Source organism: Haliotis cracherodii, unplaced genomic scaffold, assembly GCF_022045235.1.
Source record: "Haliotis cracherodii isolate W230 unplaced genomic scaffold, xgHalCrac1.p SCAF_28, whole genome shotgun sequence".
Taxonomy (NCBI): Eukaryota; Metazoa; Mollusca; class Gastropoda; order Lepetellida; family Haliotidae; genus Haliotis; species Haliotis cracherodii.
This window is the reverse complement of record NW_027266284.1, coordinates 2472515-2499793: the sequence shown is the minus strand read 5'-3', so window position 1 is coordinate 2499793 and position 27279 is coordinate 2472515. Positions and strand designations below refer to the sequence as shown.

The 27279-nt window shown below is 42.4% G+C and overlaps 1 protein-coding gene across 4 annotated transcripts in view; it reads right to left on the bottom strand.

The window, feature by feature from the left end:
- Positions 1-1144: 1144 nt before the first annotated feature.
- LOC139473368 (uncharacterized) overlaps positions 1145-27279 on the bottom strand; it is a 38961-nt gene continuing 12826 nt past the window's right edge. The window contains exons 1-4 of one of the 4 annotated variants that reach the window (XM_071255915.1): positions 23584-23638; positions 21275-21680; positions 2873-3225; positions 1145-2637 (exon numbers count right to left, since the gene is read on the bottom strand). In XM_071255915.1, the coding sequence (XP_071112016.1) occupies positions 2180-2637; positions 2873-3188 (774 nt within the window). In that variant the 5' untranslated portion in view covers positions 3189-3225; positions 21275-21680; positions 23584-23638 and the 3' untranslated portion in view covers positions 1145-2179. Of the gene's footprint in view, positions 2638-2872; positions 3226-17826; positions 17863-21274; positions 21681-23583; positions 23639-27279 lie in introns of those variants that run through there. The other 3 variants (XM_071255914.1, XM_071255917.1, XM_071255916.1) reach the window with 3 other exon arrangements.

Genomic DNA, 27279 nt, shown 5'->3' with positions numbered 1-27279 from the left:
ACTTCTACTAACGTGTTCGCTGTATGTGTGCCCGAATAGACTACTACTCACGTGTTCGCTGTATGTGTGCCCGAATAGACTTCTACGGACGTGTTCACTGTATATGTGGCCGAATATACTAACATATATGTATGTCTTGAAGTGCATGCCACCTTCGTACTCCCTGAATATGTGCCTTGAGAAGAAAGCTAGACAGACAGACAAACAGACAGACAATTAGACAGATAGTTGTTTGTTTATGAAATGAAAAGCGAAACTGACAATGGAATGATTTATTACACACAATGGGTGCATTGTTATGCAAGTCATGCGGTATACGTAGCTGCTGAAAATAGAAAATATTGCAACCTGTATCGTTTCAACATACCAAACTTGCGTAATATAACTGTAAACACATGTCTACTATGCATAATATGGCACGTTCAAAATGAAGTTATCGCCATTGACCAACGGTAACTGACAAAGACTCCAGTAGTACTGCAGCTCACCTACATGTCCCTGCAATTCACGTGTTGACGCAAAGACAGTATACCGTTGATGGAAGCACAACATATAATGCCATCATCATTCAACTGTACTGCACATGCTATAGACATTGATTTGAGTCACTTCTGTCAAACAGTTACATAGTTGTGTGTCACTTTGCTCAGAAACAGGATTCTAAATGATGAGACGTAGCAAGTCGCTCTTTACGCACTTCTTCCTACCAATCAATACCCTGAAATCAGTAAAATATGGAAGAATGTGTTCGAAACTCGATGTGTTATATATGGCTGTAGTTGCGGTCATTCTAATCAGCGATGACATTAGCAGTTGAAAATAATCACACTGCCGAATATCAGCACCACGGAGCAAACCTTGGAAAGGTCATATTGAATAGTTCACATCCATTATTAGTTGTATGTGCGGTATCAGTTCGACCTTATCTCGGGGTAGGTGTCACGTCGCAATTCACTGAGCAGATTTACATCCTTTCATCGTGGGTTCGATCCTAGATCCGATTGTCCAGATGATGAATCTCGTTTTACTGACACCAATTCCATTCCTATGGGTTTCATCAAAAAGGTAAAACGTCATATAACTGAAATAACGTTCAAAGCAGCATAAAATCAAACTCCCTCACCTACCTCTAGTGTCATAGCACTGTGTTACGGTGTTCGAGAGAAATGTGTACCTGAACAAAAACCAATTATCAACGGGAAACTAAGTGAATTACCTATATGAATGATGAGTATGTGTATATTTCCATAATACTGATTGGTCACGTCTGAAGGATAACTCTGGGACGCTCCACCGTGAATGCCGTGACAAATGTATCGCCCTAACTGCACATGTGAATCCATACAGTGATTGGAAATGTGAACGCTAAACCATATTTCAGTTTTTCTTTTGTTCAGTCAATTGAACACGTCGCTACCGGCGACTGAAGTGTACTGTTACACGACCTTCACGTGCACGAACACATTGATGAGACAAATACGCACTTGGCATGGATGATACGATATGAGTATTACGTCACGTGTGCATAAAAAGGACGTTACGACATTAAGATATTAAGATAACCTCCACTCCAAGAGTGCATACCTGTTACAAGAAGCACTATTCCTCAAATATATTCCCAATTACGCTGATATAAATGTACTCAAAATAAAACCTGAAAAGGTCAATAAAAGTAACACGCCTACCATTTACAACGCTGGAAAGCCTTCCTTGTCAACAAACATTTTCACTTAAGATGTAATTGCTATTTGATGCTGATTATACTCTTACACGCACTCAGCACGTTTTTCTGAGTACGTACTAAAACACAACCCAGGAGCTCTACAAAGTGAGAATGTCACAAAGCGGAAGTATGATATAAGTATAACTTAAATAGTGAATAAGTGAATGCCAGTGAAGCATCAATAATGTCCCCTGTAGGAGGCCAAGGTTTCCACGTTGTAAATGTGCAAGAAGAGCAGACAGGTGTCACTGAGATCCCAGTCTGCACACGTGCTGTGACTGCCGAAACTAACACTTTAAAACCGTCCAATATCCGGGACAAATATTACGCTAAGAGGTAAACGTTATTTTGTGACTAAGTCACATTTGCACATAGCTGTGTTACGTGTCTACTAAATCCAGACACGTACTAGTCACATGAACCAGGGATATATCAACTTTTATGTAATTCTTTTGATTAGGAATGGAATTTAACCCGTGTGAATATATGCAAAAATGGCCTCCTTTTGGCCGGCGTATTTGTTCGTAAACCACGGGGGGATGGTCTCCTGGCTTTTCTGCGCTTGCCCCAATTTCTGTTCCTAGGTAGCACGAGCTTGACCTCTCGCCCACATCTGCGACAGTCTATACGAAGTTTCAGCGTGCTGAGGGGTGGTTCCACCAGAGTCTGAATCAAGCTGATCGGTAGACTTAACTTCTGCCATCTCGTTTTTTTCACTTTAGTCCTGAGGTACGTGAGGAGAACAAGGCCCTTGTCTTTCAACTGAAATACTTTTAGTACTATACGCTTCCCCTTTTTAGTTTTCCCGCGTTTTTTCACAAGTACCCACAGATTTGCACTGAGAACTTCCAACTCTTTTCTTTTCCTACTTGTATCTAGCACGAACTCCAGTATGCTCGAATCTTCCTTCCTTCCTGAAAAGTAGCACATATTTTAAAAGTTTACTATTAGCTATTACATTATGGAATGCAGACAGTATAAGATGACGAGGAAGAACGTGATTATACATTATTAGATATCTGATTCATTGTCGTTGGTATTACTACTAGTAATACAATCACGATTCAGGCAATTATGACAACATATATCCCATATCCATATTTTGGTGCAACATGAATTTCAGCTACATTCACAACGTTGAATTCCTACCTATCGCCTGGGAGAAAGTGATGATTTCCTCTTTCTCAGCTTGTTGGGGTACACTATGTTTCCTGGGAATTCCATCTGACTGCATGGGCGAGCCATGTCTTCCAATTCTCAGAGCTGTCTCAAGGCGCATGCGTATAAGCTGTAACCTCTTAAGTTGCTGGATGTCCTTGCCCAGAGATCCCCGACAGTCACTACAGTTCTTGAAGTAGCGGGGTATGTTGAGGGCCTCCACTCTGTTGCTTGTCGGGGCAAAGGCAATGAGAAACGATGCTATCAGGTAGGTGGCAAATGTGATCTCAACACTCACAGTGTCCATTTTATTCTTGATTCACTTTGGTTACGTCAAACTAAACCTGAAAAACAAAGCCGTCGATACAATAAAACACATGCGGCAATTCAAAAATGTCGACGCAAGTGTGAAACAAGTTGTAGTTAGTTTTCAACAATGTAGTAGTAAGTCTTTAACAATGTTGTCGTAAGTCTATAACAATGTAGCAGTAAGCCTTCAACAATGTTGTCGTAAGTCTTCAACAAAGCTGTCGTAAGTCTTCAACAATGCTGTTGTAAGTCTTCAATAATGGCGTTTGTGTGCAACAGTGCTGTACTAAGTCATCAACAAAGTCGTCGTAAGTGCTAAAAATGCTGTACTAAGTCTTCAACAATATCGTCATAAGTGTGCAACAAAGCTGTAGTAAGTCTTCAACAATTCCGTCGTAAGTGCTAAAAAATGCTGTAGTAAGTCTTCAACAATGCTGTAGTAAGTCTTCAACAGTGCCGTCGTAAGTGTACGACAATGCTGTAGTAAGTCTTCAACACTGTTGTAGTAAGTGTGCAACCATGCTGTAGTAAGTCTTCAACAATGTTGTAGTAAGTGTGCAACCATGCTGTAGTAAGTCTTCAACAATGTTGTAGTAAGTCTTCAACAATGTCGTCGTAAGTGTGCAACAGTGCTGTAGAAAGTCTTCAGCAATGTTGTAGTAAGTGTGCAACAATGCTGTAGTTATTCTTCAACAATAACATTGTAAGTGTGCAACAATGTTGTAGTAAGTCTTCAACAATGTAGTAGTAAGTCTTCAATAATGTAGTAGTACGTCTTCAACAATGTAGTAGTAAGTCTTCAACAATGTTGTAGTAAGTGTGCACCAGTGCTGTAGTACGTCTTCAACAATGTTGAAGTAAGTCTTTAACAATGTAGTAGTAAGTCTTCGGGGAAAATGCTATTCTCACACACGATAGACGTCAAAGTCACGAGAGGTGAGGTGAGGTGAGGTGGAAAGGGGTGCAACGTCCCGTCCACGATGATTGCACTTATATAGCGACGTGCATGAACGTATGTGTGTGTGCGTATGTGTGTTGCTGCTTGTACTAGTCCGACCGTAAACATATTTTAAAGTGCTAGCCCTCTGAGATACCATAATGGATACCCCACTAGACATTCCGCTCCCCGTTCTTCCGCTAGGCCACTAGTCACCAGAAGGACATACAACTAAACGTATATGATATGATTTTCAATTCACTCTATCTTAAAATCATAAAAGCATTGCAGTTGGTAACCACGGTAATCTTACCAACTGAGTCAAAACTGAGGTAGAGTCGAGTCCACTTTGTTGCACTTTTGAGAGCAAAAGAGCATGACGTGTCGTAACAAACTAATATTGTTACATGAACGAAGCAATAGGTTGAATTTAGTGAGGATTTTGGAAGGGTTGGATTTTCATATTCTTTTCGTTCTTCAAATGAAAGTTAGAATTGATTAATTAATGTCCCTTCTGATTAGATAGTCGGTCGAAAAAGTCATAAACGTCAATCTTCGCAGTTCGTGTGTTAATTTCTATATATAATAGTTTAAAACAAACTGTTCAAACCACTCGAAGCATCATCAAACAGAATTGAGTTGACCTGAGTTAGCTGTGACGTCACATGCACTCTGGGGGCCGGTGGAGTGGAGTGTTAAAGGTACTGTCGTGTTTGTGCAGATTGCACTGTTGCAAAATTGAACCAGTCACGTAAAACGACATGTATTGAAAGTTAATGGGCGAGCTATGGCATCGGATGGAAGTAATATCCCATGCGTATCGAAGTTTGTATAACAAGATATAACAATGATCCTTTTTTGCCACAGATCTGCACAATTCAGAAAATGAGGAAAACCTTTAGAAATTCTTATGAAAGTTATCCGAGCTGTTCACGTGAATGGTTCGTTTCAACACCAAATGCACACGTAAACATATTAAAAAAACATGTATCTAAAATTTAAACAAGTCTTTGAACCATATTAGTGTTCACAAATGTAAATCCAATAAATCACTTCCCCTGTGAAAGTATATCTATCTGTCCCTCCACATACATGACAACAAAGGTCAGCAAGTATATCTATCTTCCCCTCCACATACATGGTAACACAGGTCAGCCAGTATATCTATCTGTCCCTCCACATACATGACAGCACAGGTCAGCAAGTATATCTATCTTCCCCTCCACATACATGGTAACACAGGTAAGCAAGTATATCTATCTTCCCCTCCACATACATGGTAACACAGGTCAGCCTGTACATCTATCTTCCCCTTCACATACATGACAGCACAGGTCAGCAAGTATATCTATCTTCCCCTTCACATACATGACAGCACAGGTCAGCAAGTATATCTATCTTCCCCTTCACATACATGACAGCACAGGTCAGCAAGTATATCTATCTGACCCTCCACATACATGACAGCACAGGTCAGCAAGTATATCTATCTTCCCCTCCACATACATGACAGCACAGGTCAGCCAGTATATCTATCTGACCCTCCACATACATGGTAACACAGGTCAGCCAGTATATCTATCTTCCCCTTCACATACATGACAGCACAGGTCAGCAAGTATATCTATCTGTCCCTCCACATACATGACAGCACAGGTCAGCAAGTATATCTATCTTCCCCTCCACATACATGACATCACAGGTCAGCAAGTATATCTATCTTCCCCTCCACATACATGACAGCACAGGTCAGCAAGTATATCTATCTGACCCTCCACATACATGACAGCACAGGTCAGCAAGTATATCTATCTGATCCTCCACATACATGACAGCACAGGTCAGCAAGTATATCTATCTGACCCTCCACATACATGACAGCACAGGTCAGCAAGTATATCTATCTTCTCCTCCACAAACATGACAGCACAGGTCAGCAAGTATATCTATCTTTCCCTCCACATACATGGTAACACAGGTCAGCAAATATATCTATCTGACCCTCCACATACATGACAGCACAGGTCAGCAAGTATATCTCTCTTCTCCTCCACAAACATGACAGCACAGGTCAGCAAGTATATCTATCTTCCCCTCCGCAGGTCAATCCAGCATAAGCATGTTGAATACAGGTAGCAGGTCAAACCAACATAATTATGTTGTGCACACGTGGCACGTCAAACCAACACAATCATGTTGTACACAAGTAGCAGGTCAACCAAACATAAGCATGTTGTACACAAGTAGCAGGTCAACCCAACATAAGCATGTTGTACACAAGTAGCAGGTCAACCAAACATAAGCATGTTGTACACAAGTAACAGGTCAACCCAACATACGCATGTTGTACACAAGTAACAGGTCAACCCAACATAATTATGTTTTACACAAGTAGCAGGTCAACCCAACATAATTATGTTTTACACAAGTAGCAGGTCAACCAAACACAATCATGTTGTACACAAGTAGCACGTCAACCCAACATAAGCATGTTGTACACTAGTAGCAGGTCAACCCAAAATATGCATGTTGTACACAAGTAGCAGGTCAACCCAACATCAGCAGGGTGTACACAAGTAGCAGGTCAACCCAACATAAGCATGTTGTACACAAGTAACAGGTCAACCCAACATACGCATGTTGTACACAAGTAGCAGGTCAACCCAACATAATTATGTTGTACACAAGTAACAGGTCAACCCAACATAATTATGTTTTACACAAGTAGCAGGTCAACCAAACACAATCATGTTGTACACAAGTAGCACGTCAACCCAACATAAGCATGTTGTACACTAGTAGCAGGTCAACCCAAAATATGCATGTTGTACACAAGTAGCAGGTCAACCCAACATCAGCAGGGTGTACACAAGTAGCAGGTCAACCCAACATAAGCATGTTGTACACAAGTAACAGGTCAACCCAACATACGCATGTTGTACACAAGTAGCAGGTCAACCCAACATAATTATGTTGTACACAAGTAACAGGTCAACCCAACATAATTATGTTTTACACAAGTAGCAGGTCAACCCAACATAAGCATGTTGTACACAAGTAACAGGTCAACCCAACATAATTATGTTTTACACAAGTAGCAGGTCAACCAAACACAATCATGTTGTACACAAGTAGCACGTCAACCCAACATAAGCATGTTGTACACTAGTAGCAGGTCAACCCAAAATATGCATGTTGTACACAAGTAGCAGGTCAACCCAACATCAGCAGGGTGTACACAAGTAGCAGGTCAACCCAACATAAGTATGTTGTTTACAAGTAGCAGTCAACCAAAATTATCAATGTTGTTTACAAGTAGTAGATCGACTAAACATAAGTATGTTGTAAACATGAAGCAGGTTAATACAAGATAATGATGCTGTATGAAAGAAGGTCAACCCCAGATGTGGATGTCCTAAATCACACAGAGAGATTCTATACTACTCAAAATTTGATAAGGATCACTAGGTGATATGTGTGTAAGTTACCACAAACATAACAAAAGACATGACTCTGACTCAGAAACGTGTTTAATCATGTTATGAATGAAAATGCATGAACGGCATGAACTTGTATCAATATGGAATGTTTGAAATCTGCAAACACCAAAAGGCATTTCATTAAAAAATGCAAACAAGAGAAAGAATTACACAGTTATGAGGGATAGTCCATCATTACACTTAGTCGATGAAGTGCCAATATCGAGTATGACCTCCCCTTGCATCAATGACGGCCTGACAACGTCGAGATATGCTGTCAATAAGCACCCGGATGTTCCCAATGGGAAGGTTGTTCCACTCTTCCACGAGGGCATGTCCGAGCTCTGCCAAAGTCGTGGGTTGTGCTCTACGGCGTGAAAGGGCAACCTGCAGCATGTTCCAGACATGCTCAATCGGGTTCAAGTCCGGCGAGCGCGCTGGCCAATCCATGCGGACAATTGTCTCCTGCTCAAGGTACTGCTCAACCACCCTGGCGCGATGAGGACGGGCGTTATCATCCATCAGGATGAACTCAGGGCCAACAGCACCAGCGTAGGGTCTGACGTACACATCGAGGATCTCATCCCGGTACCTCACCCCCGTCATTGTTCCTCTTTCCAGGACATGAAGATCTGTCCTTCCATCTCTGTTGATTCCACCCCAGACCATGATGGAACCACCACCATAACGGTCATGTTCACTGATGTTGGCATCATGGAAACGTTCACGTTGTCGTCGCCACACCCGCTGCCTCCTGTCTGTAAAGTCCAAACAATACCTGGACTCATCGGTGAACAGAACTGGAACCCAATCGTTCCGTGTCCAAGTGACATGATCTTCAGCCCATTCCAATCGCTCCCGTCGGTGTCGAACAGTCAGGGGGATTCGGACACATGCCCTTCTCGAGTAGAGACCTGCATTGTGAAGACGATTCCGTATCGTCTGAGTGGACACATTCACCCCCGAGGCGTTCAGGAGGTCGTTACGTAGGCTGGTTGCTGTCCAGAAGGGATGACGTCGTGCCTGAAGAGCCACAAAATGATCTTGGCGTTGGGTTGTCGACCTCTGACGACCACCCCCATGTCGGTGTGCTGCTGTACCAAAATTTTGCTGTCGGGACCAGGCCCTGCTTACAACGCTCTGGCTGACGTTTAGTGCACTGGCAACGTCACGTTGTGAATAGCCAGCATCAAGCATTCCAATACATCTGCCCAGTTATTCTGTCGTCAGGTGACGCCTTACACGTTGAGGGGGCATTGCGTAGATAAACGTAGTGTAAACACTCAATTGAGTTTACAGTTTCACAATGAATCAGACACCGTTGCCTGATTGGAAATCGTGCAATGGTAGCAAAAGCATGAACTGTGATGTGAAACGCATTTCCCAAGGCATGAAATGCACGTGCACGTGTGTTGGAGACGTTTTTGATTTCACTTGAACACAATATTGCCAGTTATGCAGTTATTTTGTTTTTTATTAAGAAAAATATCTACGATCCTTATCAAATTTTGAGTAGTATATATTTACGAGGGGCGTTCAATAACTTTTGCAACTTCAATATAAGACCAAGTCGCAGAATATCTTTTGCACTTTTATTTTTCAATATAGTCTCCATTCACCTCAATACACTTATTCCATTTGTCCATCAACTTACTTATTAGGAACTTAACGTGCGCTTTCCGACATATGCGTATTTCGCTCACGGGCCCGTCAGGCCATTTGGTGTTTGGTCGAAAAGGTGAGGCAACCTAGGTGGGGCTTTTTAGGGTTGCTTACGCAATTTGGAGAATAAATGTTTGGAATTTTGAAATATGGGGCAAAGTCTAGGCTGTAGGGCGGGTGATTTAAGTGTTCGAATCCACATTCATATCCAACAGCCCGTGCAATTCTCGACATTTGAACCGGAGCATGTAAGGAACTTTATTACAGCGCGTTGTTCATGTTTGAGAGAATCCATGATTGTGACCACCCTTAGGTGAATGAAGCCATCACATCTTATTGTTGTGTCTGGAACATGTTATGACTCGTGTCAACCTGATGTTATGAAAAGTGTCACACCTGCAACACGTTGACATTGTTTGTGAAAACACAAATGCCCAAGTTGCAAAACTTATTGAACGCCCCTCGTACCTACGAGAACAACCTCACAAAGAGAAATGTTATATATGTATAGGTGAACAACCTCACACAGAAAGAAATGCTATATACAGCTACGTGAACAACCTCACGCAGGGAAATGCTTTATAGATCTACGTGAACAACCTCTTACAGAGAAATGCTTTATAGATCTACGTGAACAACCTCATACAGAGAAATGCTTTCATATATACGTTAATAACCTCAGATTGAGAAATGCTACATATATCTACGCAGACAGCATCACAGGGATATGCTATATAGATCTACGAGAGCAAGCTCACACAGAAATGCAACATATATCTACGTTAACAACCCCACACAGAGAAATGTTTTATATATATATATTGTATATATATATATATATATATCCGTGAACAACCTCACACAGGGAAATGCATAAATAGTTATATGTGAATAACAAAGAAATGCTACAAATTTGTACGTGAAAAACCTCACAACGAGAAATGCTTTCTATATCTCCGTAAAGAACCTCACACAGAGAAATGCTTTTTATCTACGGTAATAATCTAAGGTGGAGAAATGCTATATTTATCTACATGAACAATCTCACATAGGGAAATGATATATAGATCTACGTTTACCTTTAGACAGAAATGCTACTGTATATCTACGTGAACAATCTGATTGAGAGATATACGATATATACTTCCGTGAAGAACCTCACACAGAGAAATGCTACATATATCTACGTGAACAATCTGAATGAGATATATACGATATATACCTCCGTGAAGAACCTCACAGAGAAATGCTACATATATCTAGGTTAATCTCACACGGAGTAAGGACATACATACATACATACATACATACATACATACATACATACATACATACATACATACATACATACATACATACATACATACATACATACATACATACATACATACATACATACATACATCCCGTGAACAACCTATCACAGAAAGAAATGCTATATAGAGCAACGTGAACAACCTAACACAGAGAAATGCTGCATATATGTACGTGAACCTCACAACGAGAAATGCTATATAGATCTACGTGAACAATCTCACACAGAGAAATGCCATATATATGTCCGTGAACAACCTAACATAGAAAAATGCTACATATATCTACGTGAACCTCACATGGGGAGATGCAATATAGATCCACGTGAACAATCTCACACAGAGAAATGCTACATATATCTACGTGAACCTCACATGGGGAGATGCAATATTCCACGTGAACGACTGAAGAACGCGTTTTATATCTAGCTTTCATAGATGTGTCAAAGGAGATGGTACAAGAATTGCTAACATGTGAGTGTTTGCAATGAAATGATACACGTTCAGAAATACATTTTTACCACGAGTAATATCGAACGCATGGTACACATAAACTATGTCCAAGACAGTGTCTATACAAGCAGGTGACTAGCTGGGACTATGTATATAAAGGGACGTATAATTCAGCATTTGTCATTCCCAGCCAGTCATCTGCAGAGACAAATTACTACACAGTTTCACATCTTTGATTAAGTCATAAAGCTTCGGTGATTGTAAAGCGTTCTACTAGTAGAGAAGACGAGTGTCAGCCAGTTATATGCACATCTGGATATGAAACAGCTCGATCCTCCATTTTAGGCATGCTTGATTTATGGCCTCACTGTGAAAGTGACCCACATCTTTACATGACAATACCACCATCACGATAGGATCATAATGTTAATGTTGGAACATTGTAAATAGGCGTCCTGATTCCTCGGTTAATGCCCCTTAGCGCCAAATCTAAGTCATCGGGCATCACATTAAACCGTATTGCGTGTAATAAATAAATACTGAATACACTGTATCCACTAGATACAGGCCGAACACGTGTTGTATCTGCTCCAGAGATACTTTCACTTCCACGACCAGCTCGAACAACTGTTATTGTGGTTGTTAAAATGAACAGACACGGATGGAAGGAAGACTGATACAGATGTGAGTAGACATCCGCGGTTGGTGGGTAGACTGACAGGGATGTGGGTAGAAAGACTGTGATATGGGTAGACAGGCACTGGTGGTGGGTAGACAGACACTGATGTGTGTAGACAGACACAGATGTGGGTAGACAGACACTGATGTGGGTAGACAGACACTGATGTGGGTCGGCAGACACAGATGTGGGTAGACAGACACATAAGTGGGTAGACAGACACATATGTGGATAGACAGACACTATTGCGAGTAGACAGACACTGATGTGAGTAGACCGACACAAATGTGGGTAAACAGACACAGATGTGGGTAGACAGACACTGATGTGGGTAGGCAGACACTGATGTGTGTAGACAGACACATAAGTGGGTAGACAGACACTGATGCGAGTAGACAGACACTGATGTGAGTAGACGGACACAGATGTGAGTAGACGGACACAGATGTGGGTGGACAGACACTGACATGACTAGACAGACACAGATGTGTGTAGACGGACACAGATGTGGGTAGACAGACAGGTGTGTGGGTAGACAGACACTGATGTGGGTAGACAGACACAGATGTGGGTAGACAGACACAAGTGTGGGTAGACAGACACAAGTGTGGGTAGACAGACACAGATGTGGGTAGACAGACACATATGTGGGTAGACAGACAGGTGTGTGAGTAGACAGACACTGATGTGGGTAGACAGACACAGATGTGGGTAGACAGACAGGGGTGTGGGTAGACAGACACAGATGTGGGTAGACAGACAGGGGTGTGGGTAGACAGACACAGATGTGGGTAGACAAACAGGGGTGTGGGTAGACAGACAGGGGTGTGGGTAGGCAGACAGGTGTGTGGGTAGACAGACAGGGGTGTGGGTAGACAGACACAGGTGTGGGTAGACAAACAGGGGTGTGGGTAGACAGACAGGGGTGTGGGTAGGCAGACAGGTGTGTGGGTAGACAGACAGGGGTGTGGGTAGACAGACACAGGTGTGGGTAAACAGACACAGATGTGGAAAAACAGACACATATGTGGGTAGACAGACAGGGGTGTGGGTAGACAGACACAGATGTGGGTAGACAAACAGGGGTGTGGGTAGACAGACAGGGGTGTGGGTAGGCAGACAGGTGTGTGGGTAGACAGACAGGGGTGTGGGTAGACAGACACAGGTGTGGGTAAACAGACACAGATGTGGAAAAACAGACACATATGTGGGTAGACAGACAGGGGTGTGGGTAGACAGACACAGATGTGGGTAAACAGACAGGGTTGTGGGTAGACAGACAGGGGTGTGGGTAAACAGACACTGATGTGGGTAGACTGACAGAGGCGTGGGTAGACAGACAGGGGTGTGGGTAGACAGACACAGATGTGGGTAAACAGACACAGATGTGGGTAGACAGACACAGATGTGGGTAAACAAACACTGATGTGGGTACACAGACAAAGAAGTTGGTAGACAGACACAGATATGGGTAGATAGACACAGATGTGGGAAGACCGACACAGGTGTGGGTAAAAAGACACAGGTGTGGGTAGACAGACAATGATGTGGGAAGACAGACAGGTGTGTGGGTAGACAGACACTGATGTGGGAAGACAGACAGGTGTGTGGGTAGACAGACACTGATGTGGGTAGACAGACATGGGTGTGGGTAGACAGACACATATGTGGGTAGACAGACACTGATGTGGATAGACTGACAGGGGTATGGGTAGACAGACACAGATGTGGGTAAACAGACACAGATGTGGGTAAACAGACACATATGTGGGTAAACAGACAGGGGTGTGGGTAGACGGAAACAGATGTGGGTAGACAGACAGGTGTGCGGGTAGACAGACACAGATGTGGGTAGACAGACACATAAGTGGGTAGACAGACACTGATGTGGGTAGACAGACACAGATGTGGGTAGACAGACACATATGTGGGTAAACAGACAGGGGTGTGGGTAGACGGAAACAGATGTGGGTAGACAGACAGGTGTGCGGGTAGACAGACACAGATGTGGGTAGACAGACACATAAGTGGGTAGACAGACACTGATGTGGGTAGACAGACACTGATGTGGGTAGACAGACACAGATGTGGGTAGACAGACACATAAGTGGGTAGACAGACACAGGTGTGGGTAGACAGACACAGATGTGGGTAGACAGACACATAAGTGGGTAGACAGACACAGATGTGAGTAGACAGATAGGTGTGCGGGTAGACAGACACAGATGTGGGTAGACAGACACAGATGTGGGTAGACAGACACATAAGTGGGTAGACAGACACAGATGTGAGTAGACAGACACTGATGTGAGTAGACGGAAACAGATGTGGGTAGACAGACACAGATGTGGGTAGACAGACCCAGATGTGGATAGACAAACAAGGGTGTGGGTAGACAGACACTGATGTGGGTAAACAGACAGGGGTGTGGGTAGACAGACACAGATGTGGGTAAACAGACACAGGTATGGGTAGACAGACACAGATGTGGGTAGACAGACACATATGTGGGTAGACAGACACCGATGTGGGTAGACAGACACAGGTATGGGTAGACAGACACAGATGTGGGTAGACAGACACAGATGTGGGTAGACAGACACCGATGTGGGTAGACAGACACAGGTATGGGTAGACAGACACAGATGTGGGTAGACAGACACAGATGTGGGTAGACAGACACAGATGTGGGTAGACAGACACAGATGTGGGGAATCAGATATGGGTCTGAATTTAAGTTTTGATTTGTGACTTGTTGATTGAATAATTAACTCGTGGTCGGGTTGAATGATAGAATCTATAGGTATCTGATTGAAGGTTTGGCTGACTGATTGAGAAAGGATATTATTGAAATGATACGGGCCATTCACTATCGACCACTGAGCGACTCAAATATATGATTAGATATCTACATAAACACGATACACAAGAATACGGTGACACATTTCGTATTTGTTCTACACAATTACAATGTTACTTGACAGAGCACACACGCTGTCTACAGCTGACATGGATAACTACGGTAAAGAGCAGATGGCCGTACCAGCAGGAGACTTATTTACCTGCTTCCCTACTGACCTACACGAAAAACACCGTCACTCGGCCGTCCACATTGAACAAGGTACAGTCTGTTCAACATAGCCCAAGGTCAGCCGGAATCAGTGAGGCCGAAAGGCACCTGGGATGCGACCTACCGCACTCAGATTCTTCATTAACTTTCATTCAGTGAGATAACTAGTGCACTCTGGGACCGACTATTTGCAGTGTTATATTAATGTGCATACAATCCCCACCCTGCCTACCCAGCCCCCACCCCTGCACCCGCAAGCTGGAGGAGAATGACTGTGTTTGTTTGGCCGCGTTTGAGGTTGCGTCGCGTTAGTTTTGTTGTTATTTGTGAGTTTCGTTGTTGCGTTTATACAAGCGCAGAGGCTGTGAGACTCTACAAATGTTATTATTTCGATAGTTAGTGTGTCTACCTTGCAATGATTTATAGGCAGTGGGTTTATGGAAAATGAACGAACGCCTGGCAGTGTTTGGATGGGACATACATACACACAAGTTAAATCTCCACACCCGACAGTGATTTACAGCTTGCGACAAGCTGCTGGGGAACATCCACAGCATTTGGACACCCAATAGTAGACGTGATTGTCGTGAACAGATGGACAAGGACATGGATAAGGGAAGAATGCGCGACAACACCGTGTCAGTAGCTATTCCAACTCATGTTTCTCTGCTGTGTATGGACACGGACGCTCATTTGTCTGTGAAAACAACAGCGGTGAAGTAATGACTTGATCAGATGAAAGGGGCGTACAGACAAACTTACGAGATACACCGAGTCGTTTGACATAGCGTTCTATTAAAATTCCTAATTCCCCCATTTGTAAATGTATCGGTTCAACAAAACCACCAGAACGCTAATTAATTCCATGTACATGTGTCACCATGTGTAATGATAAAGAGTGATTTAGATCTTGTAAATATTAAATATCGAACTTAAATGTCAATGGGCGGTGGGGTTGTCGTATCTATTGGGTTAAAGCGTCACCTTGTCATTCCAATTGTGAAGCCACGGGTGGATCAAGTTTGGTTGTGTGTGTGTGTGTGGAGGGGGGGGGGGGGGGGGAGCTGTAGGCAGTTTAATTGACTGAAAGGATGCTGGATCCACCCTTGTGAAGCCTACTCGGCCACAGGACTACATCTAAGGTCACTATATCATACCTCGACCATGGGAGGCCACCGTTAAACATCCTACACGGTAGCACTGTCACAAATGAAAACAGCCGACAAACAGCCGTACGCTGTGATTGATTGTGATCATTAAATCATTTCTAAGGCCTGAACTTTAGTGTCAAGCTTTCTGCAGCTTCACAGGCAGGTGAGACAAGGAGACGCATGTTTCATAGCCAGAAACCTGCACGTGAGTCAGTCTCGTTCAGTAGTTTCGATTCAAGCGCAGTTTTCGTTTGTATGTGTCAATTTCTCTCTCAAAGCGCCCACAAATTTATCCGTTTAATCGCCACTGTAATCTCTCTCTGTTAACGTGTCCCTGTTCCCGTCAGTCTGTATTATGTCTGTTACTGTCCTCGTCTGGCTGTATGTCTGTCCCTGTCTGTTACTATCCATGTCCGTTTGTACGCCCATCATTGTCGCCGTCTGTGTGCCTGTTCCCATCTGTATGTATGTCACTGTTCCTGTCTATATGTCCACGTCTCAGTGTCTGCCCCTGGCTCCGTCTGTCTGTCAATGTCTCCGTCTGTCTGTCAATGTCCAACGTCTATATGTCTGTCACCGTCTGTTTGTGTGTTTTGCCCCGTCTGTCTGTATGTTATGTCCCTGTCTGTATATGTTTGTCCCCGTGTGTCTGTCTGTCCCCGTTTATCTGTATGTTTGTCACCGATTGTCGCCGTTTGTCACTGCTCTTGTTTATCTGTATGTCTGTTACTCTCTTTGTCTGGCTGCATGTCTGTCTGCCACTGTCCTTGTCTGTCTGTAACTGTCCCTGTCCGATTGTCTGTCACTGTCCTTGTATGTCTGTAACTGTCCCTGTCCGATTGTCTGTCACTGTCCTTGTCTGTCTGTAAATGTCCTTGTCCGATTGTCTGTCACTGTCCTTGTCTGTCTGTAACTGTCCCTGTCCGATTGTCTCTCACTGTCCTTGTATGTCTGTACGGTTCACTGCCCTGGTCGTCTATATGTTTGTGCCTTGTCTGTCTTTTTACTATCCCTGTCTGTTTTTATAACTGACTGTTCTTGTCTGATGTATGTCTGTCACTGACTTTGTCTGCCGCCATGTCTGTCACTGACCGTGTCTGCCTTTATGTCTGGTACTGTCCATGTCTATCTGTATGCGTGCTACTTTCCTTGACTCTGTTTTTCACTGTGCTTGTCAGCTTGTCTGTTACTGTCCTTGTCTGTCTGTATGTCTGTCACTGTCGTATATTTGTATGCTATGTCACTGTCCTTGTCTGTTTGTTTGTCAGTTACTGTCTTTTTATGTCTGTCACTGACCTTGTCTGTATGTTTGTCACTGTCCTTGTGTGTATGTCACTGTCCTTGTCTGTATGTCTGTCACCGTCCGTGTGTGCTTGTATATATGTCACCGTCCTTGTCTGTATGTCTGTCACCGTCCGTGTGTGCTTGTATATATGTCACCGTCCCTGTCTGTATGTCTGTCACTATCCGTGTGTGCTTGTATGTATGTCACCGTCCTTGTCTGTATGTTTGTCACCGTCCGTGTGTGCTTGTATGTATGTCACTGTCTGTTTCTATGTCTGTTACTGTCCTTGTCTGTATGTCTGTCACTGTCCTTGTGTGCTTGTATATATGTCAGTGTCCTTGTCTGTATGTCTGTCACCGTCCGTGTGTGCTTGTATGTATGTCACTGCCCTTTTCTGTATGTATGTTATTGTCTTTGTCTGTATGTCTGTCACTGTCCTTGTGTGTTTGTATGTATGTCACTGTCCTTGTCTGTTTGTATGTCTGTTACTGACCTTGTCTGTATGTCTGTCACTGTCCTTGTCTGTTTGTATGTCTGTTACTGACCTTGTCTGTATGTCTGTCACTGTCCTGTTACTGTTACCGTCTGTTATCAAGTCTGCCCTCACGTGCCACTGCGCCTTGTTCCTATTGAGTGTTAACTGTTGGTGGTATTCCCGCCAGTTTCAGCTGATATTATGTCGAAACACGCAGTTGTGTTATTTCACACAACCGAGATCAGTTAAAAGGTTACGAGCCAATGTTTTACAAATATCCAGTGCTCCTTAACATGCTGAATTAGTACGAAATAATGATGAATAACACAGCCTCCGTTAAGTCATCTGTTACTGTACTCGGCTGCTCCGACCTTTGATGTTTCTACGCTGAACGACACAGCACAATGCGACAACCTACCGCTGCCTCAGTGGCGAAGATGATAGACTAGCACGGTACAAGCACCGATCAGAGAAACAGGTTAGCTTCATGGTAGTTTTGTTTTATATGTTGGAACAGACTATACGCAAGGACGTAGGTCAGTGAACGATGTCACTTTGTTATAAGCACATACCGGAGTAATCCTGCTTTATGCGGCAAATGATACCAGCGGCAGATCAGTGCCGGTCTCACGTCACTGCCGCTAGGAGCTGTCTTTGAAGGGACGCTTCATAGACAACGACCCTGTCAACGATGACAGTTTTATAGCACTAAGGATACTGTCAAATTCTCAGGATGGCCCTTTAGAAACAAAATGGTCCACGATTGTTTGTTTGTCCAAGATTTACCCACTGACCTAATTTGTAGACATGCTCAACGATTGCTTTCGTCTAGTGAGACTAATATCAGTTTAATACACATGCTCCTGTCTGCTCGGTACATGATATGGTACACCTGCAGAGATCAACCCACACTGGGTAACTGGTTTACACACATATTAACGGGGCATACATCACAGTAACCAGAATAACACCCAGTATAGTCGTCTCAAAAGCCAATGGTCTATTAAAGTAAATATTATCATCTTTCCAATCATTTATTATTTTCTGACTAAGCTTAGACGTTTACGAGTATTGATACTGAGAAAGTATTCCATTCTATTAAGCATAAACCTTCAACGCCTAAATGTATATGAGCATCACACTTCTCCATAGTTAATCCAATGCAAGCCAACGTCCCAGAATGACGTACAGCAGATGGTTCCTCTTCTCATGTGTTTGTTTATCTTCCTTATACCGCCTCGAGAGAACCAAACACTGAATTAACTATAGCTTGCTTGTTAAATTTGTGAAAAAATTAACTGTGTCATGAACTGTGCACATACCTCCCGTGTTCCTGGTAGCAGGCAAGATATAAACTAGTTCAATGAAATAAATAAATAATATCCCTAATTATTTTAGATCATATCAAATTCTCTGACAAAATAAAATATACTCAGTCTGTCATCTCGAGTTTTAGGAAATCTTTTTTAAAATACATCCCATTTATTTCTCGGGGTAAGCTCATATCAAGCAGATATAAGTTTTATCACCAACATTACACACTCATTGTTGTAACATTGTTGTTGACATTGTTAGTAACGAAATTAAATGCAAGAATAAACATATCTGAGTACATATCCAGCTGCAGTTTTTTGGAAAATAACAATAATATCATTTTGTTAAAATACCCCATAAAACATCGGTGTATATACAGTTTGTGTGCAGTATATTTACACCATAAAACATCGATGCATATACCGATTGTGTCCAGTATATTTACCCCATAAAACACAGGTGTATATACAGGTTGTGTCACGCGTATTTACCCCTGAACACATAGGTATATATACAGTTTGTGTCCAGTATATTAACCCCATAAACATCGGTGTATATACCGATTGTGTCCAGGATATTTACCTCATAAAACACAGGTGTATATACAATTTGTGTCAGTACATTTACCCCCATAAAACACAGGTGTATATACAGGTTGTGTCAAGTATGTTTACCCCCATAAAGCATCTGTGTATATACAGTTTGTGACCAGTATATTTACCCTATTAAACATCAGTGTATATACAGGTTGTGACCAGTATATTTACCCTATAAAACATCAGTGTATTTATAGGTTGTGTCACGCGTATTTACCCCTCAACACATAAGTATATATACAGTGTGTGGCCAGTATATTCTCCCCATTATACATCGGTGTACATACAGGTTGTGTTCAGTATATATACTCCTTAAACATCGATGTATACAGTTTGATATCTCACAGAGGGAGAAAACATTGGATGTGGCAGATATACAACTAAATTCATACTCGTAGAATTTGTCTCTCAATACCACCATCTAGAATTTGTCCCACAATATACAACCAGCTACACGAGCAAACAACCTAGGTGTCGAATGGAGGCCAGAAACTGTCATAACAAAGGTGGACACCTTACACAGACAAAAACAACAACATTGTATGGAACTAGAACCTAATAACGAAAGACTGTCCAATATATGCAGGGCTGCCGTTCACAGTCGATAGTATAACGTCTTTATATGCCCATATAATAATACATTTTCGCCAGTCTCACCTTTATTGAATAAGTTTGTGATACGGCTCTTCAACCTGCGGAAGGTTGCCGTGAAGTATGATGAATATAAATACTTGAAAGACTGCAGATGAAGCTCGCATCACTAACACACTGATACCAAACTGTGGGGGCTGACAGCTGGCGTCACCGCTGTGACATCCCCCACCCGCCACAGAAGGGTAAGGTCTGAAGTGTTGACTCGTACAAGGCTTTCAAAAACTGCTCGCCAACAATGTTGAAAGCCTCGATCAACTGGTTTAGATGAAGAAATAATGCGATAGTTTCGGTTTAGCTTTTGTGCAAACCTTACAAATCTGTGCTTGTTAATTGACCTCTTTTAGATTGTTGAATAAGACTGCAAATCCCATGATGAGGACTGCTTCTATTGAAAGCCTCGCGTCTAAGAATAATGGAATTTTCTTTATTCTGCTCTTGGCTAGATATGCCACGCTCATGGGCAGAGAACGGACAACAAGTCGATGACATAGTGGGTATTTATCCATGTAGTTATTACATGTACAGTTGGTAGGTTTGTAAGATTATAAATACCCAGTTCGACCATTGCATTGTTTAACCATGGTTTGGCTTGAAATAGGATTACACGTTTGAGCGGAACACGCGTCATTGAATCGTAACAAAGGACAATGATGTTTTTGTTAAAGTCCATATAAAAACATTCTCTTTAAACTCGCATCAAAATACCGCTTTTTAATAATAATAATAATAATGATAATAATAACGAAAATAATGATGATGATGATTGTGATGATGATGATGATGATGATGATGATGATGATAATAATAATAATAATAATAACAACAATAATAATAATAACGGTAATAGGAAAACACAGTGCTCTTCTGCAATAAATTAAACTGAAAACAATCGATGACTAGAAGGACCGATAAGGACTACTTCCACGCTGAGAGCACGCAGTCGAGCCTAATACACAACCTAGTGTCACTAACAACTGTCACACGATTGTCATTGACAATCCCTCTATGCTACTTACTTGCTGTCTTCTGTGGTTTGACTTTCAGCAGCATTTCGGATCATTTTCTAATCCATTCCGTAGAACGATGATGCAATTGGTGTATCCAATGACATTTACTTGCAACAAAGCTTTGGGACGTGGTAGAACCGATTCTGCTTTAAGTTAAGATTCGCCATGGTCGGAACAATGCTGCTCTCACTCGGCGTCGAGAGTCCCCAAGGCGTTGCTAAGAGACTGAATTAGCCAGTTTTATTTACTTTCCACTCATGTAGAAGTGTCCTTGACAGTTTAAATTAAATTTCTTCAAAAATCAATCCCTCTAGTGCGTAGGCAGGTAGACGAAGTCCGGGTCGTGAGAGAGGGCGAGTGACGACAGCCAGCACCCTGCCTCCCAGACCTCCGCTATATCCAGCCTTGTCCCATTCTGCGAAGGAGAAAGTATCTGATCACACCAGCACAGCAATCACAAGATCTCAGTGAAGAAACCCTTTGCGCAACGTTTAACTAACTCTGTGTTACATTGAGGGGCGCTTTGAATTGCACTCTCCGAATCAGTCGCTGTTACCGTAGCTCGGCTTTTGTCTGGAATTGTGGCTGCCTTCAGTTGATTGTATTCTTTCAATAGGAGCTTAGAGTAGTGACTCAAAGCTCCTAACTTGTTGGTTTTGAACAGTTACTTCTCCCGGAATCATTCGTCAAGACAAGTGTGTATCTGAAGAAGACTCACATGGGTCCTTCTTAATAGTGCAAAACATGTGGCGATAACACGGACCAGGCAAGGTCCAAACACCATGATGCTTAATTTGGGTAGGAATACCTAATGCAATGAATAGTGCATGACGCAGCCTGATGCTGCAAACATATGCCAGTCTGTATAATAAATAACATTTTTTAGTCAAGTTCATATGTTCATGCAGCTTTTCGATAGGAGATATTTCGGTCACAAGTGCGGAAAGTGACGTTCATAAGCGTGTAAATTACACTACTTTACTGGACATATTTTACTGGGCATTCAGCACTCTTGGATAATGGCTATACACGTATGATAGCTTTGACTGTTTAGTTTTGAACTTAGTTTTCTATATGCATTAGCGATAGAAAACATGATGGTAGCTTTAACACTTTAGTCTTGTTTTATAAACGTTTTAAAAGTCAGTATTATTGACTGTGATTGTATAACTTCGACACGGCATTTGCTATGCGTTGTTAATAAAAGGAGGCATGCACATTATAAACAATTTAATCAGTGCCTAGACTATAACTGACAGTCATGTGCGATCTGCAGAGATCTGTGACTTTACTGATGCTAGTGCTCCCCACATCATAACAATCACCTTAACATAAGCACCAAGTACAGTAATGATGCCCAACAGCTAATCCACGCAAACGTTTGAAATCTACCTCGTCACAGTAATTGTATCAGCCACGTTGACTTCATGTACTACACGCACTGTAGCTGATTTCATTTGTAGTGAGAGAGCAGGATTTGACACCGCCTTTCACTAAACACCTCAGGGATCACCAGGAATAGGATTCAACCATGTCAGGAATCTAATCTGGGCCTTCGGATTGCTGGGCGAACACTTTGACCACAAGGCTACCCAAAAGCCCCTGATGTAGTTTTCCCAAATGTTCTAATGATTATCAAAACTATTATTTGCTGTAACGAAATTACACAGGGTATAACTGTAAGGCATGTAAAACATGTATCTCTTGTATCCTCCGCTATAAGCTGGTAGTTGTTACTTGTCTGTTAGTGTACACAGGAAGTCACGCATACCGAATAAAACCATGTTAAAATCCTACTAAAAAAAACGAAATAGTATTGTATATTGATTTTAACCTTTGTCAGGACATTTGAGTACAAACCTTCTTTTATTAATATCACCAGTAAGGGCCAAGCATAACACAAAGTGAAGTCTATTTTATTGCAGCACATAGCTGTATAAGAATGTGATAATGTTTTGGAACCTGGTTTGATAGATAGAATTCCCGGAAAGTAGGTACTTTTGGCTTGCTCCATTGAATTGCCAGTGAAGTCAATTGTATGTTTGACCGCCCCTGGTGTTAAACCAGAACTTAAGATCGAAATAAACCAAGGACGAATTCTTTTGTAAATGCCAAATGAACTGATTTTATTACTGAAATCTTTCCTCATCGTTTACAGTATTGAGATCATATAATACACATATCCTGCCGAGAAGAGCCGCGCCATGCGGCGATTCCATAGTGCGAATGAGTGCTTTACTTGTTTTGAAATAGATGGCGGATATATTATACGGAGTTATATACGGTTTTATGCTCGGTTTGAAATAAACAACACTCACCAGTGGATTGACGACATCCCATATTTCACAAAAGGAGTACACCACGTCTCCCACCCCGCATTGTCCTTCAATCCTGCAGGTTCTACAATGACTGCCTATCACATTACACGGCGGAGAATGCCGCAGACAGATTGTAGTTAATGCATATGAGGTCCTGTTACCCGTGATACGGATAAATCAGCATCAGCAGAGCAACATGGACATACACTGACAGTCAGTTGCTAACTTGCATATGTCAAGGATACATAGGCCATAACATTAATGAAAAGCATAAAAAACTGTGAATACTAGGTAGTTTGACAAACGTATGCAGCTACTGGCGCCAGCTTCATACATTTTATCACGGACCCATCTCAGTCATCAGTGCCACCACTCCAATATAAACAAGTCTTATGCGAATCATAACGTTAGTTATGTAAGAAACGTTAAAAATATCAATCACCATCCTATTGAGGCTTCTGTCCTACTGATGCTACTCCAATTACTGTCCCAACTGATACTACTTCACCTAATTTTCCAACAACACTAATGCTACTCCACTCACCGTCCCTACACTATTGACGATACTACCTTCACCGTCCCTACACTATTGACGTTACTCCACTCACCGTCCCTACACTACTGACGTTAATCCACTCACCATCCCTACACTACTGACGTTAATCCACTCACCGTCCCTACACTACTGACGTTAATCCACTCACCATCCCTACACTACTGACGTTACTCCACTCACGTCCCTACACTACTGACGTTACTCCACTCATCGCCCCTCCACTATTGACATTACTCCACTTACCGTCCCTACACTATTGACGATACTACCTTCACCGTCCCTACACTATTACTGCTACTCCACTCACAGTCCCTACGCTATTACTGCTACTCCGCTCACCGTCCCTACACAATTGACGTTACACATCTCACTGTCCCTATACTATTGATGCTAGTCCACTCACTGTCCCTACCCAATTGACGTTACTCATCTCACTGTCCCTATACTATTGATGCTACTCCGCTCACCGTCCCTACACAATTGACGTTACTCATCTCACTGTCCCTATACTATTGATGCTAGTCCACTCACTGTCCCTACACCAGTAATGCTTGTTCTCATGCTGTCCCTTTGATATTGATGTTCACTTCACAAACCTTTACAAGACTATAAATGCTACTTCACTTTCTGCCTATTACAAGACTAAAACTAACATTTGCTCTATAAATGTCAGGAAGTTTACTGCAGCAATAACAATCACAACCACTACTGCAAATAATGCCACCATTTACGTCATATGTGATCTCCTATTTCTTTACGTTATCTACTCCAACTACTACTGAAGCTTCCTCGACATCTACTGCACCCACAACTACTACCTAATCTTCCTCAACATCTACTGCGCCCACAACTACTACCTAAGCTTCCTCGACATCTACTGCGCCCACAACTACTACTGTAGCTTCCTCGTGATCTACTGCACCCACAACTACTACTGTAGCTTCCTCGTCATCTACTGCACCCACAACTACTACTGTAGCTTCCTCGACATCTACTGCAACCACAACTCCTACCTTAGCTTCCTCGACATCTACTGCAACCACAACTCCTACCTTAGCTTCCTCGACATCTACTGCGCCCACAACTACTACCTAAGCTTCCTCAACATCTACTGCGCTCACAACTACTACCTAAGCTTCCTCGACATCTACTGCGCCCACAACTACTACTGTAGCTTCCTCGTCATCTACTGCACCCACAACTACTACCTAAGCTTCCTCGACATCTACTGCAACCACAACTACTACCTAAGCTTCCTCGACATCTACTGCGCCCACAACTACTACCTTAGCCCTCCTCGACATCTACTGCGCCCACAACTACTACCTAAGCTTCCTCAACATCTACTGCGCCCACAACTACTACCTAAGCTTCCTCAACATCTACTGCAACCACAACTATTATCTAAGCTTCCTCAACATCTACTGCAACCACAACTACTACCTAAGCTTCCTCAACATCTACTGCAACCACAACCACTACTAAAGCTTCCTCGACACGCTGCACCCATACCTCTGACCATGTAATCTGCAGCCACAGATAGACATCGAGGATGACCGCCTCCTGCAGATCTTCATTGTTTACAATTCGATGGAACAAATGTGCCCCGTTGATGATAATTCCACTTCTGCTCTTCTCTTACGTCAGTAAAAAGCGGTCTGTGGCACAGAACTATTGTAAAACAAAATTCATCCTGTTCAAAATGATACCCCCCCCCCCCCCCCCCCCCCCAACACACACACACACACACCCCACCCCTGTTAAAGGAGGGAAAAAACAGCAACACAAAACAGTTGTAGAGCCTGTTGTGATACTGTAAACATTAACCGCTACCTGCCACTACACAGATGGACATACACTTACTGATATCGTGGCGGCTATGAAATACACGCACAAAATCAGTTTAAAATTCGCATTTTTCAGTTTGTGATATATCTGGTCTTCAGCACAGATGCAAGTGTCAATTCAAATTAAGCATGTTGGCATTTGATTGAAGTAATTCGCAACATTATTCCACAGGCGCTAGCACCTGTATTGTTCCCTGGTACGTTCATGTCCTTACAGAAAGTGCAACACATATGTCCAGTCCTATAAATTTTCAGTGACACATTGTTTTAGTTTAACTATTTAAAATATTAACAATAAGAAAACGTTATATCTAAAGAATGAATGATGTCACTTCTGCAACTGATTCAATATTCGACAGGTACATAATGGAAACACCATGTCTGCAACTAATGTTTGCTTCCAGGCAGATACGTTTATGAAAACTATTAACTAGCATGCTGTACGGGCTGGTTCCTCTGTCGGACTCACTGTGTTTCTCACATCAGGCATCCAAGCATTACAGGCTTCAGTATACATGTTCAGTGTACATATCTCTGTCATTCAAATATCTGGTAGTGCGTTCTTTTCCTTTCAAATATCACGCAACTTGAACAAGTGATGTACATTGTACAGCTTGATAGATAACAAACCGCTACAGAACGACCCAAATGACAGTATCGCCCTCCCCCAAGTTTACAAGTATGGGTAGTTCCCGCCGTAGACATTCTACTTCAATGGACATGCAGGGGACCGAGTGACGGCGCCTCGTTAGTTGTAAACACTTTTGTCGGCGTGTGTTTCCACCTGGACGGGCATGTGTGGCGCGATAAAGTGCCCATCCTCTTCATAAATTGTAACAAGATATGTTTTTTCAGCTTTGATTTCTGATCCGAGGCTACTTTTTACATGCCGGACCTGATAACGTTGTCATTGGAAGGACAAAAGTGGTGTCACCAGGAACCCGGTATATAGCCTTCTGTTTGTAAACCTGTTGCCGTGACAGAGTGCATGAAAACTCACACATGTACTCACACTAGGTAATCAGCTTTAAACACAAATGTACCTGCCACTAGTTTCTTAGATTCAAAACAAATGTACCTGCCACTAGTTTCTTAGATTCAAAACAAATGTACCTGCCACTAGTTTCTTAGATTCAAAACAAATGTACCTGCCACTAGTTCTTAGATTCAAAACAAATGTACCTGCCACTAGTTCTTAGATTCAAAACAAATGTACCCGCCACTAGTTTCTTAGATTCAGAACAAATGTACCTGCAACAAGTTTCTTTGGGATAAAACACAAATGCACCTGCC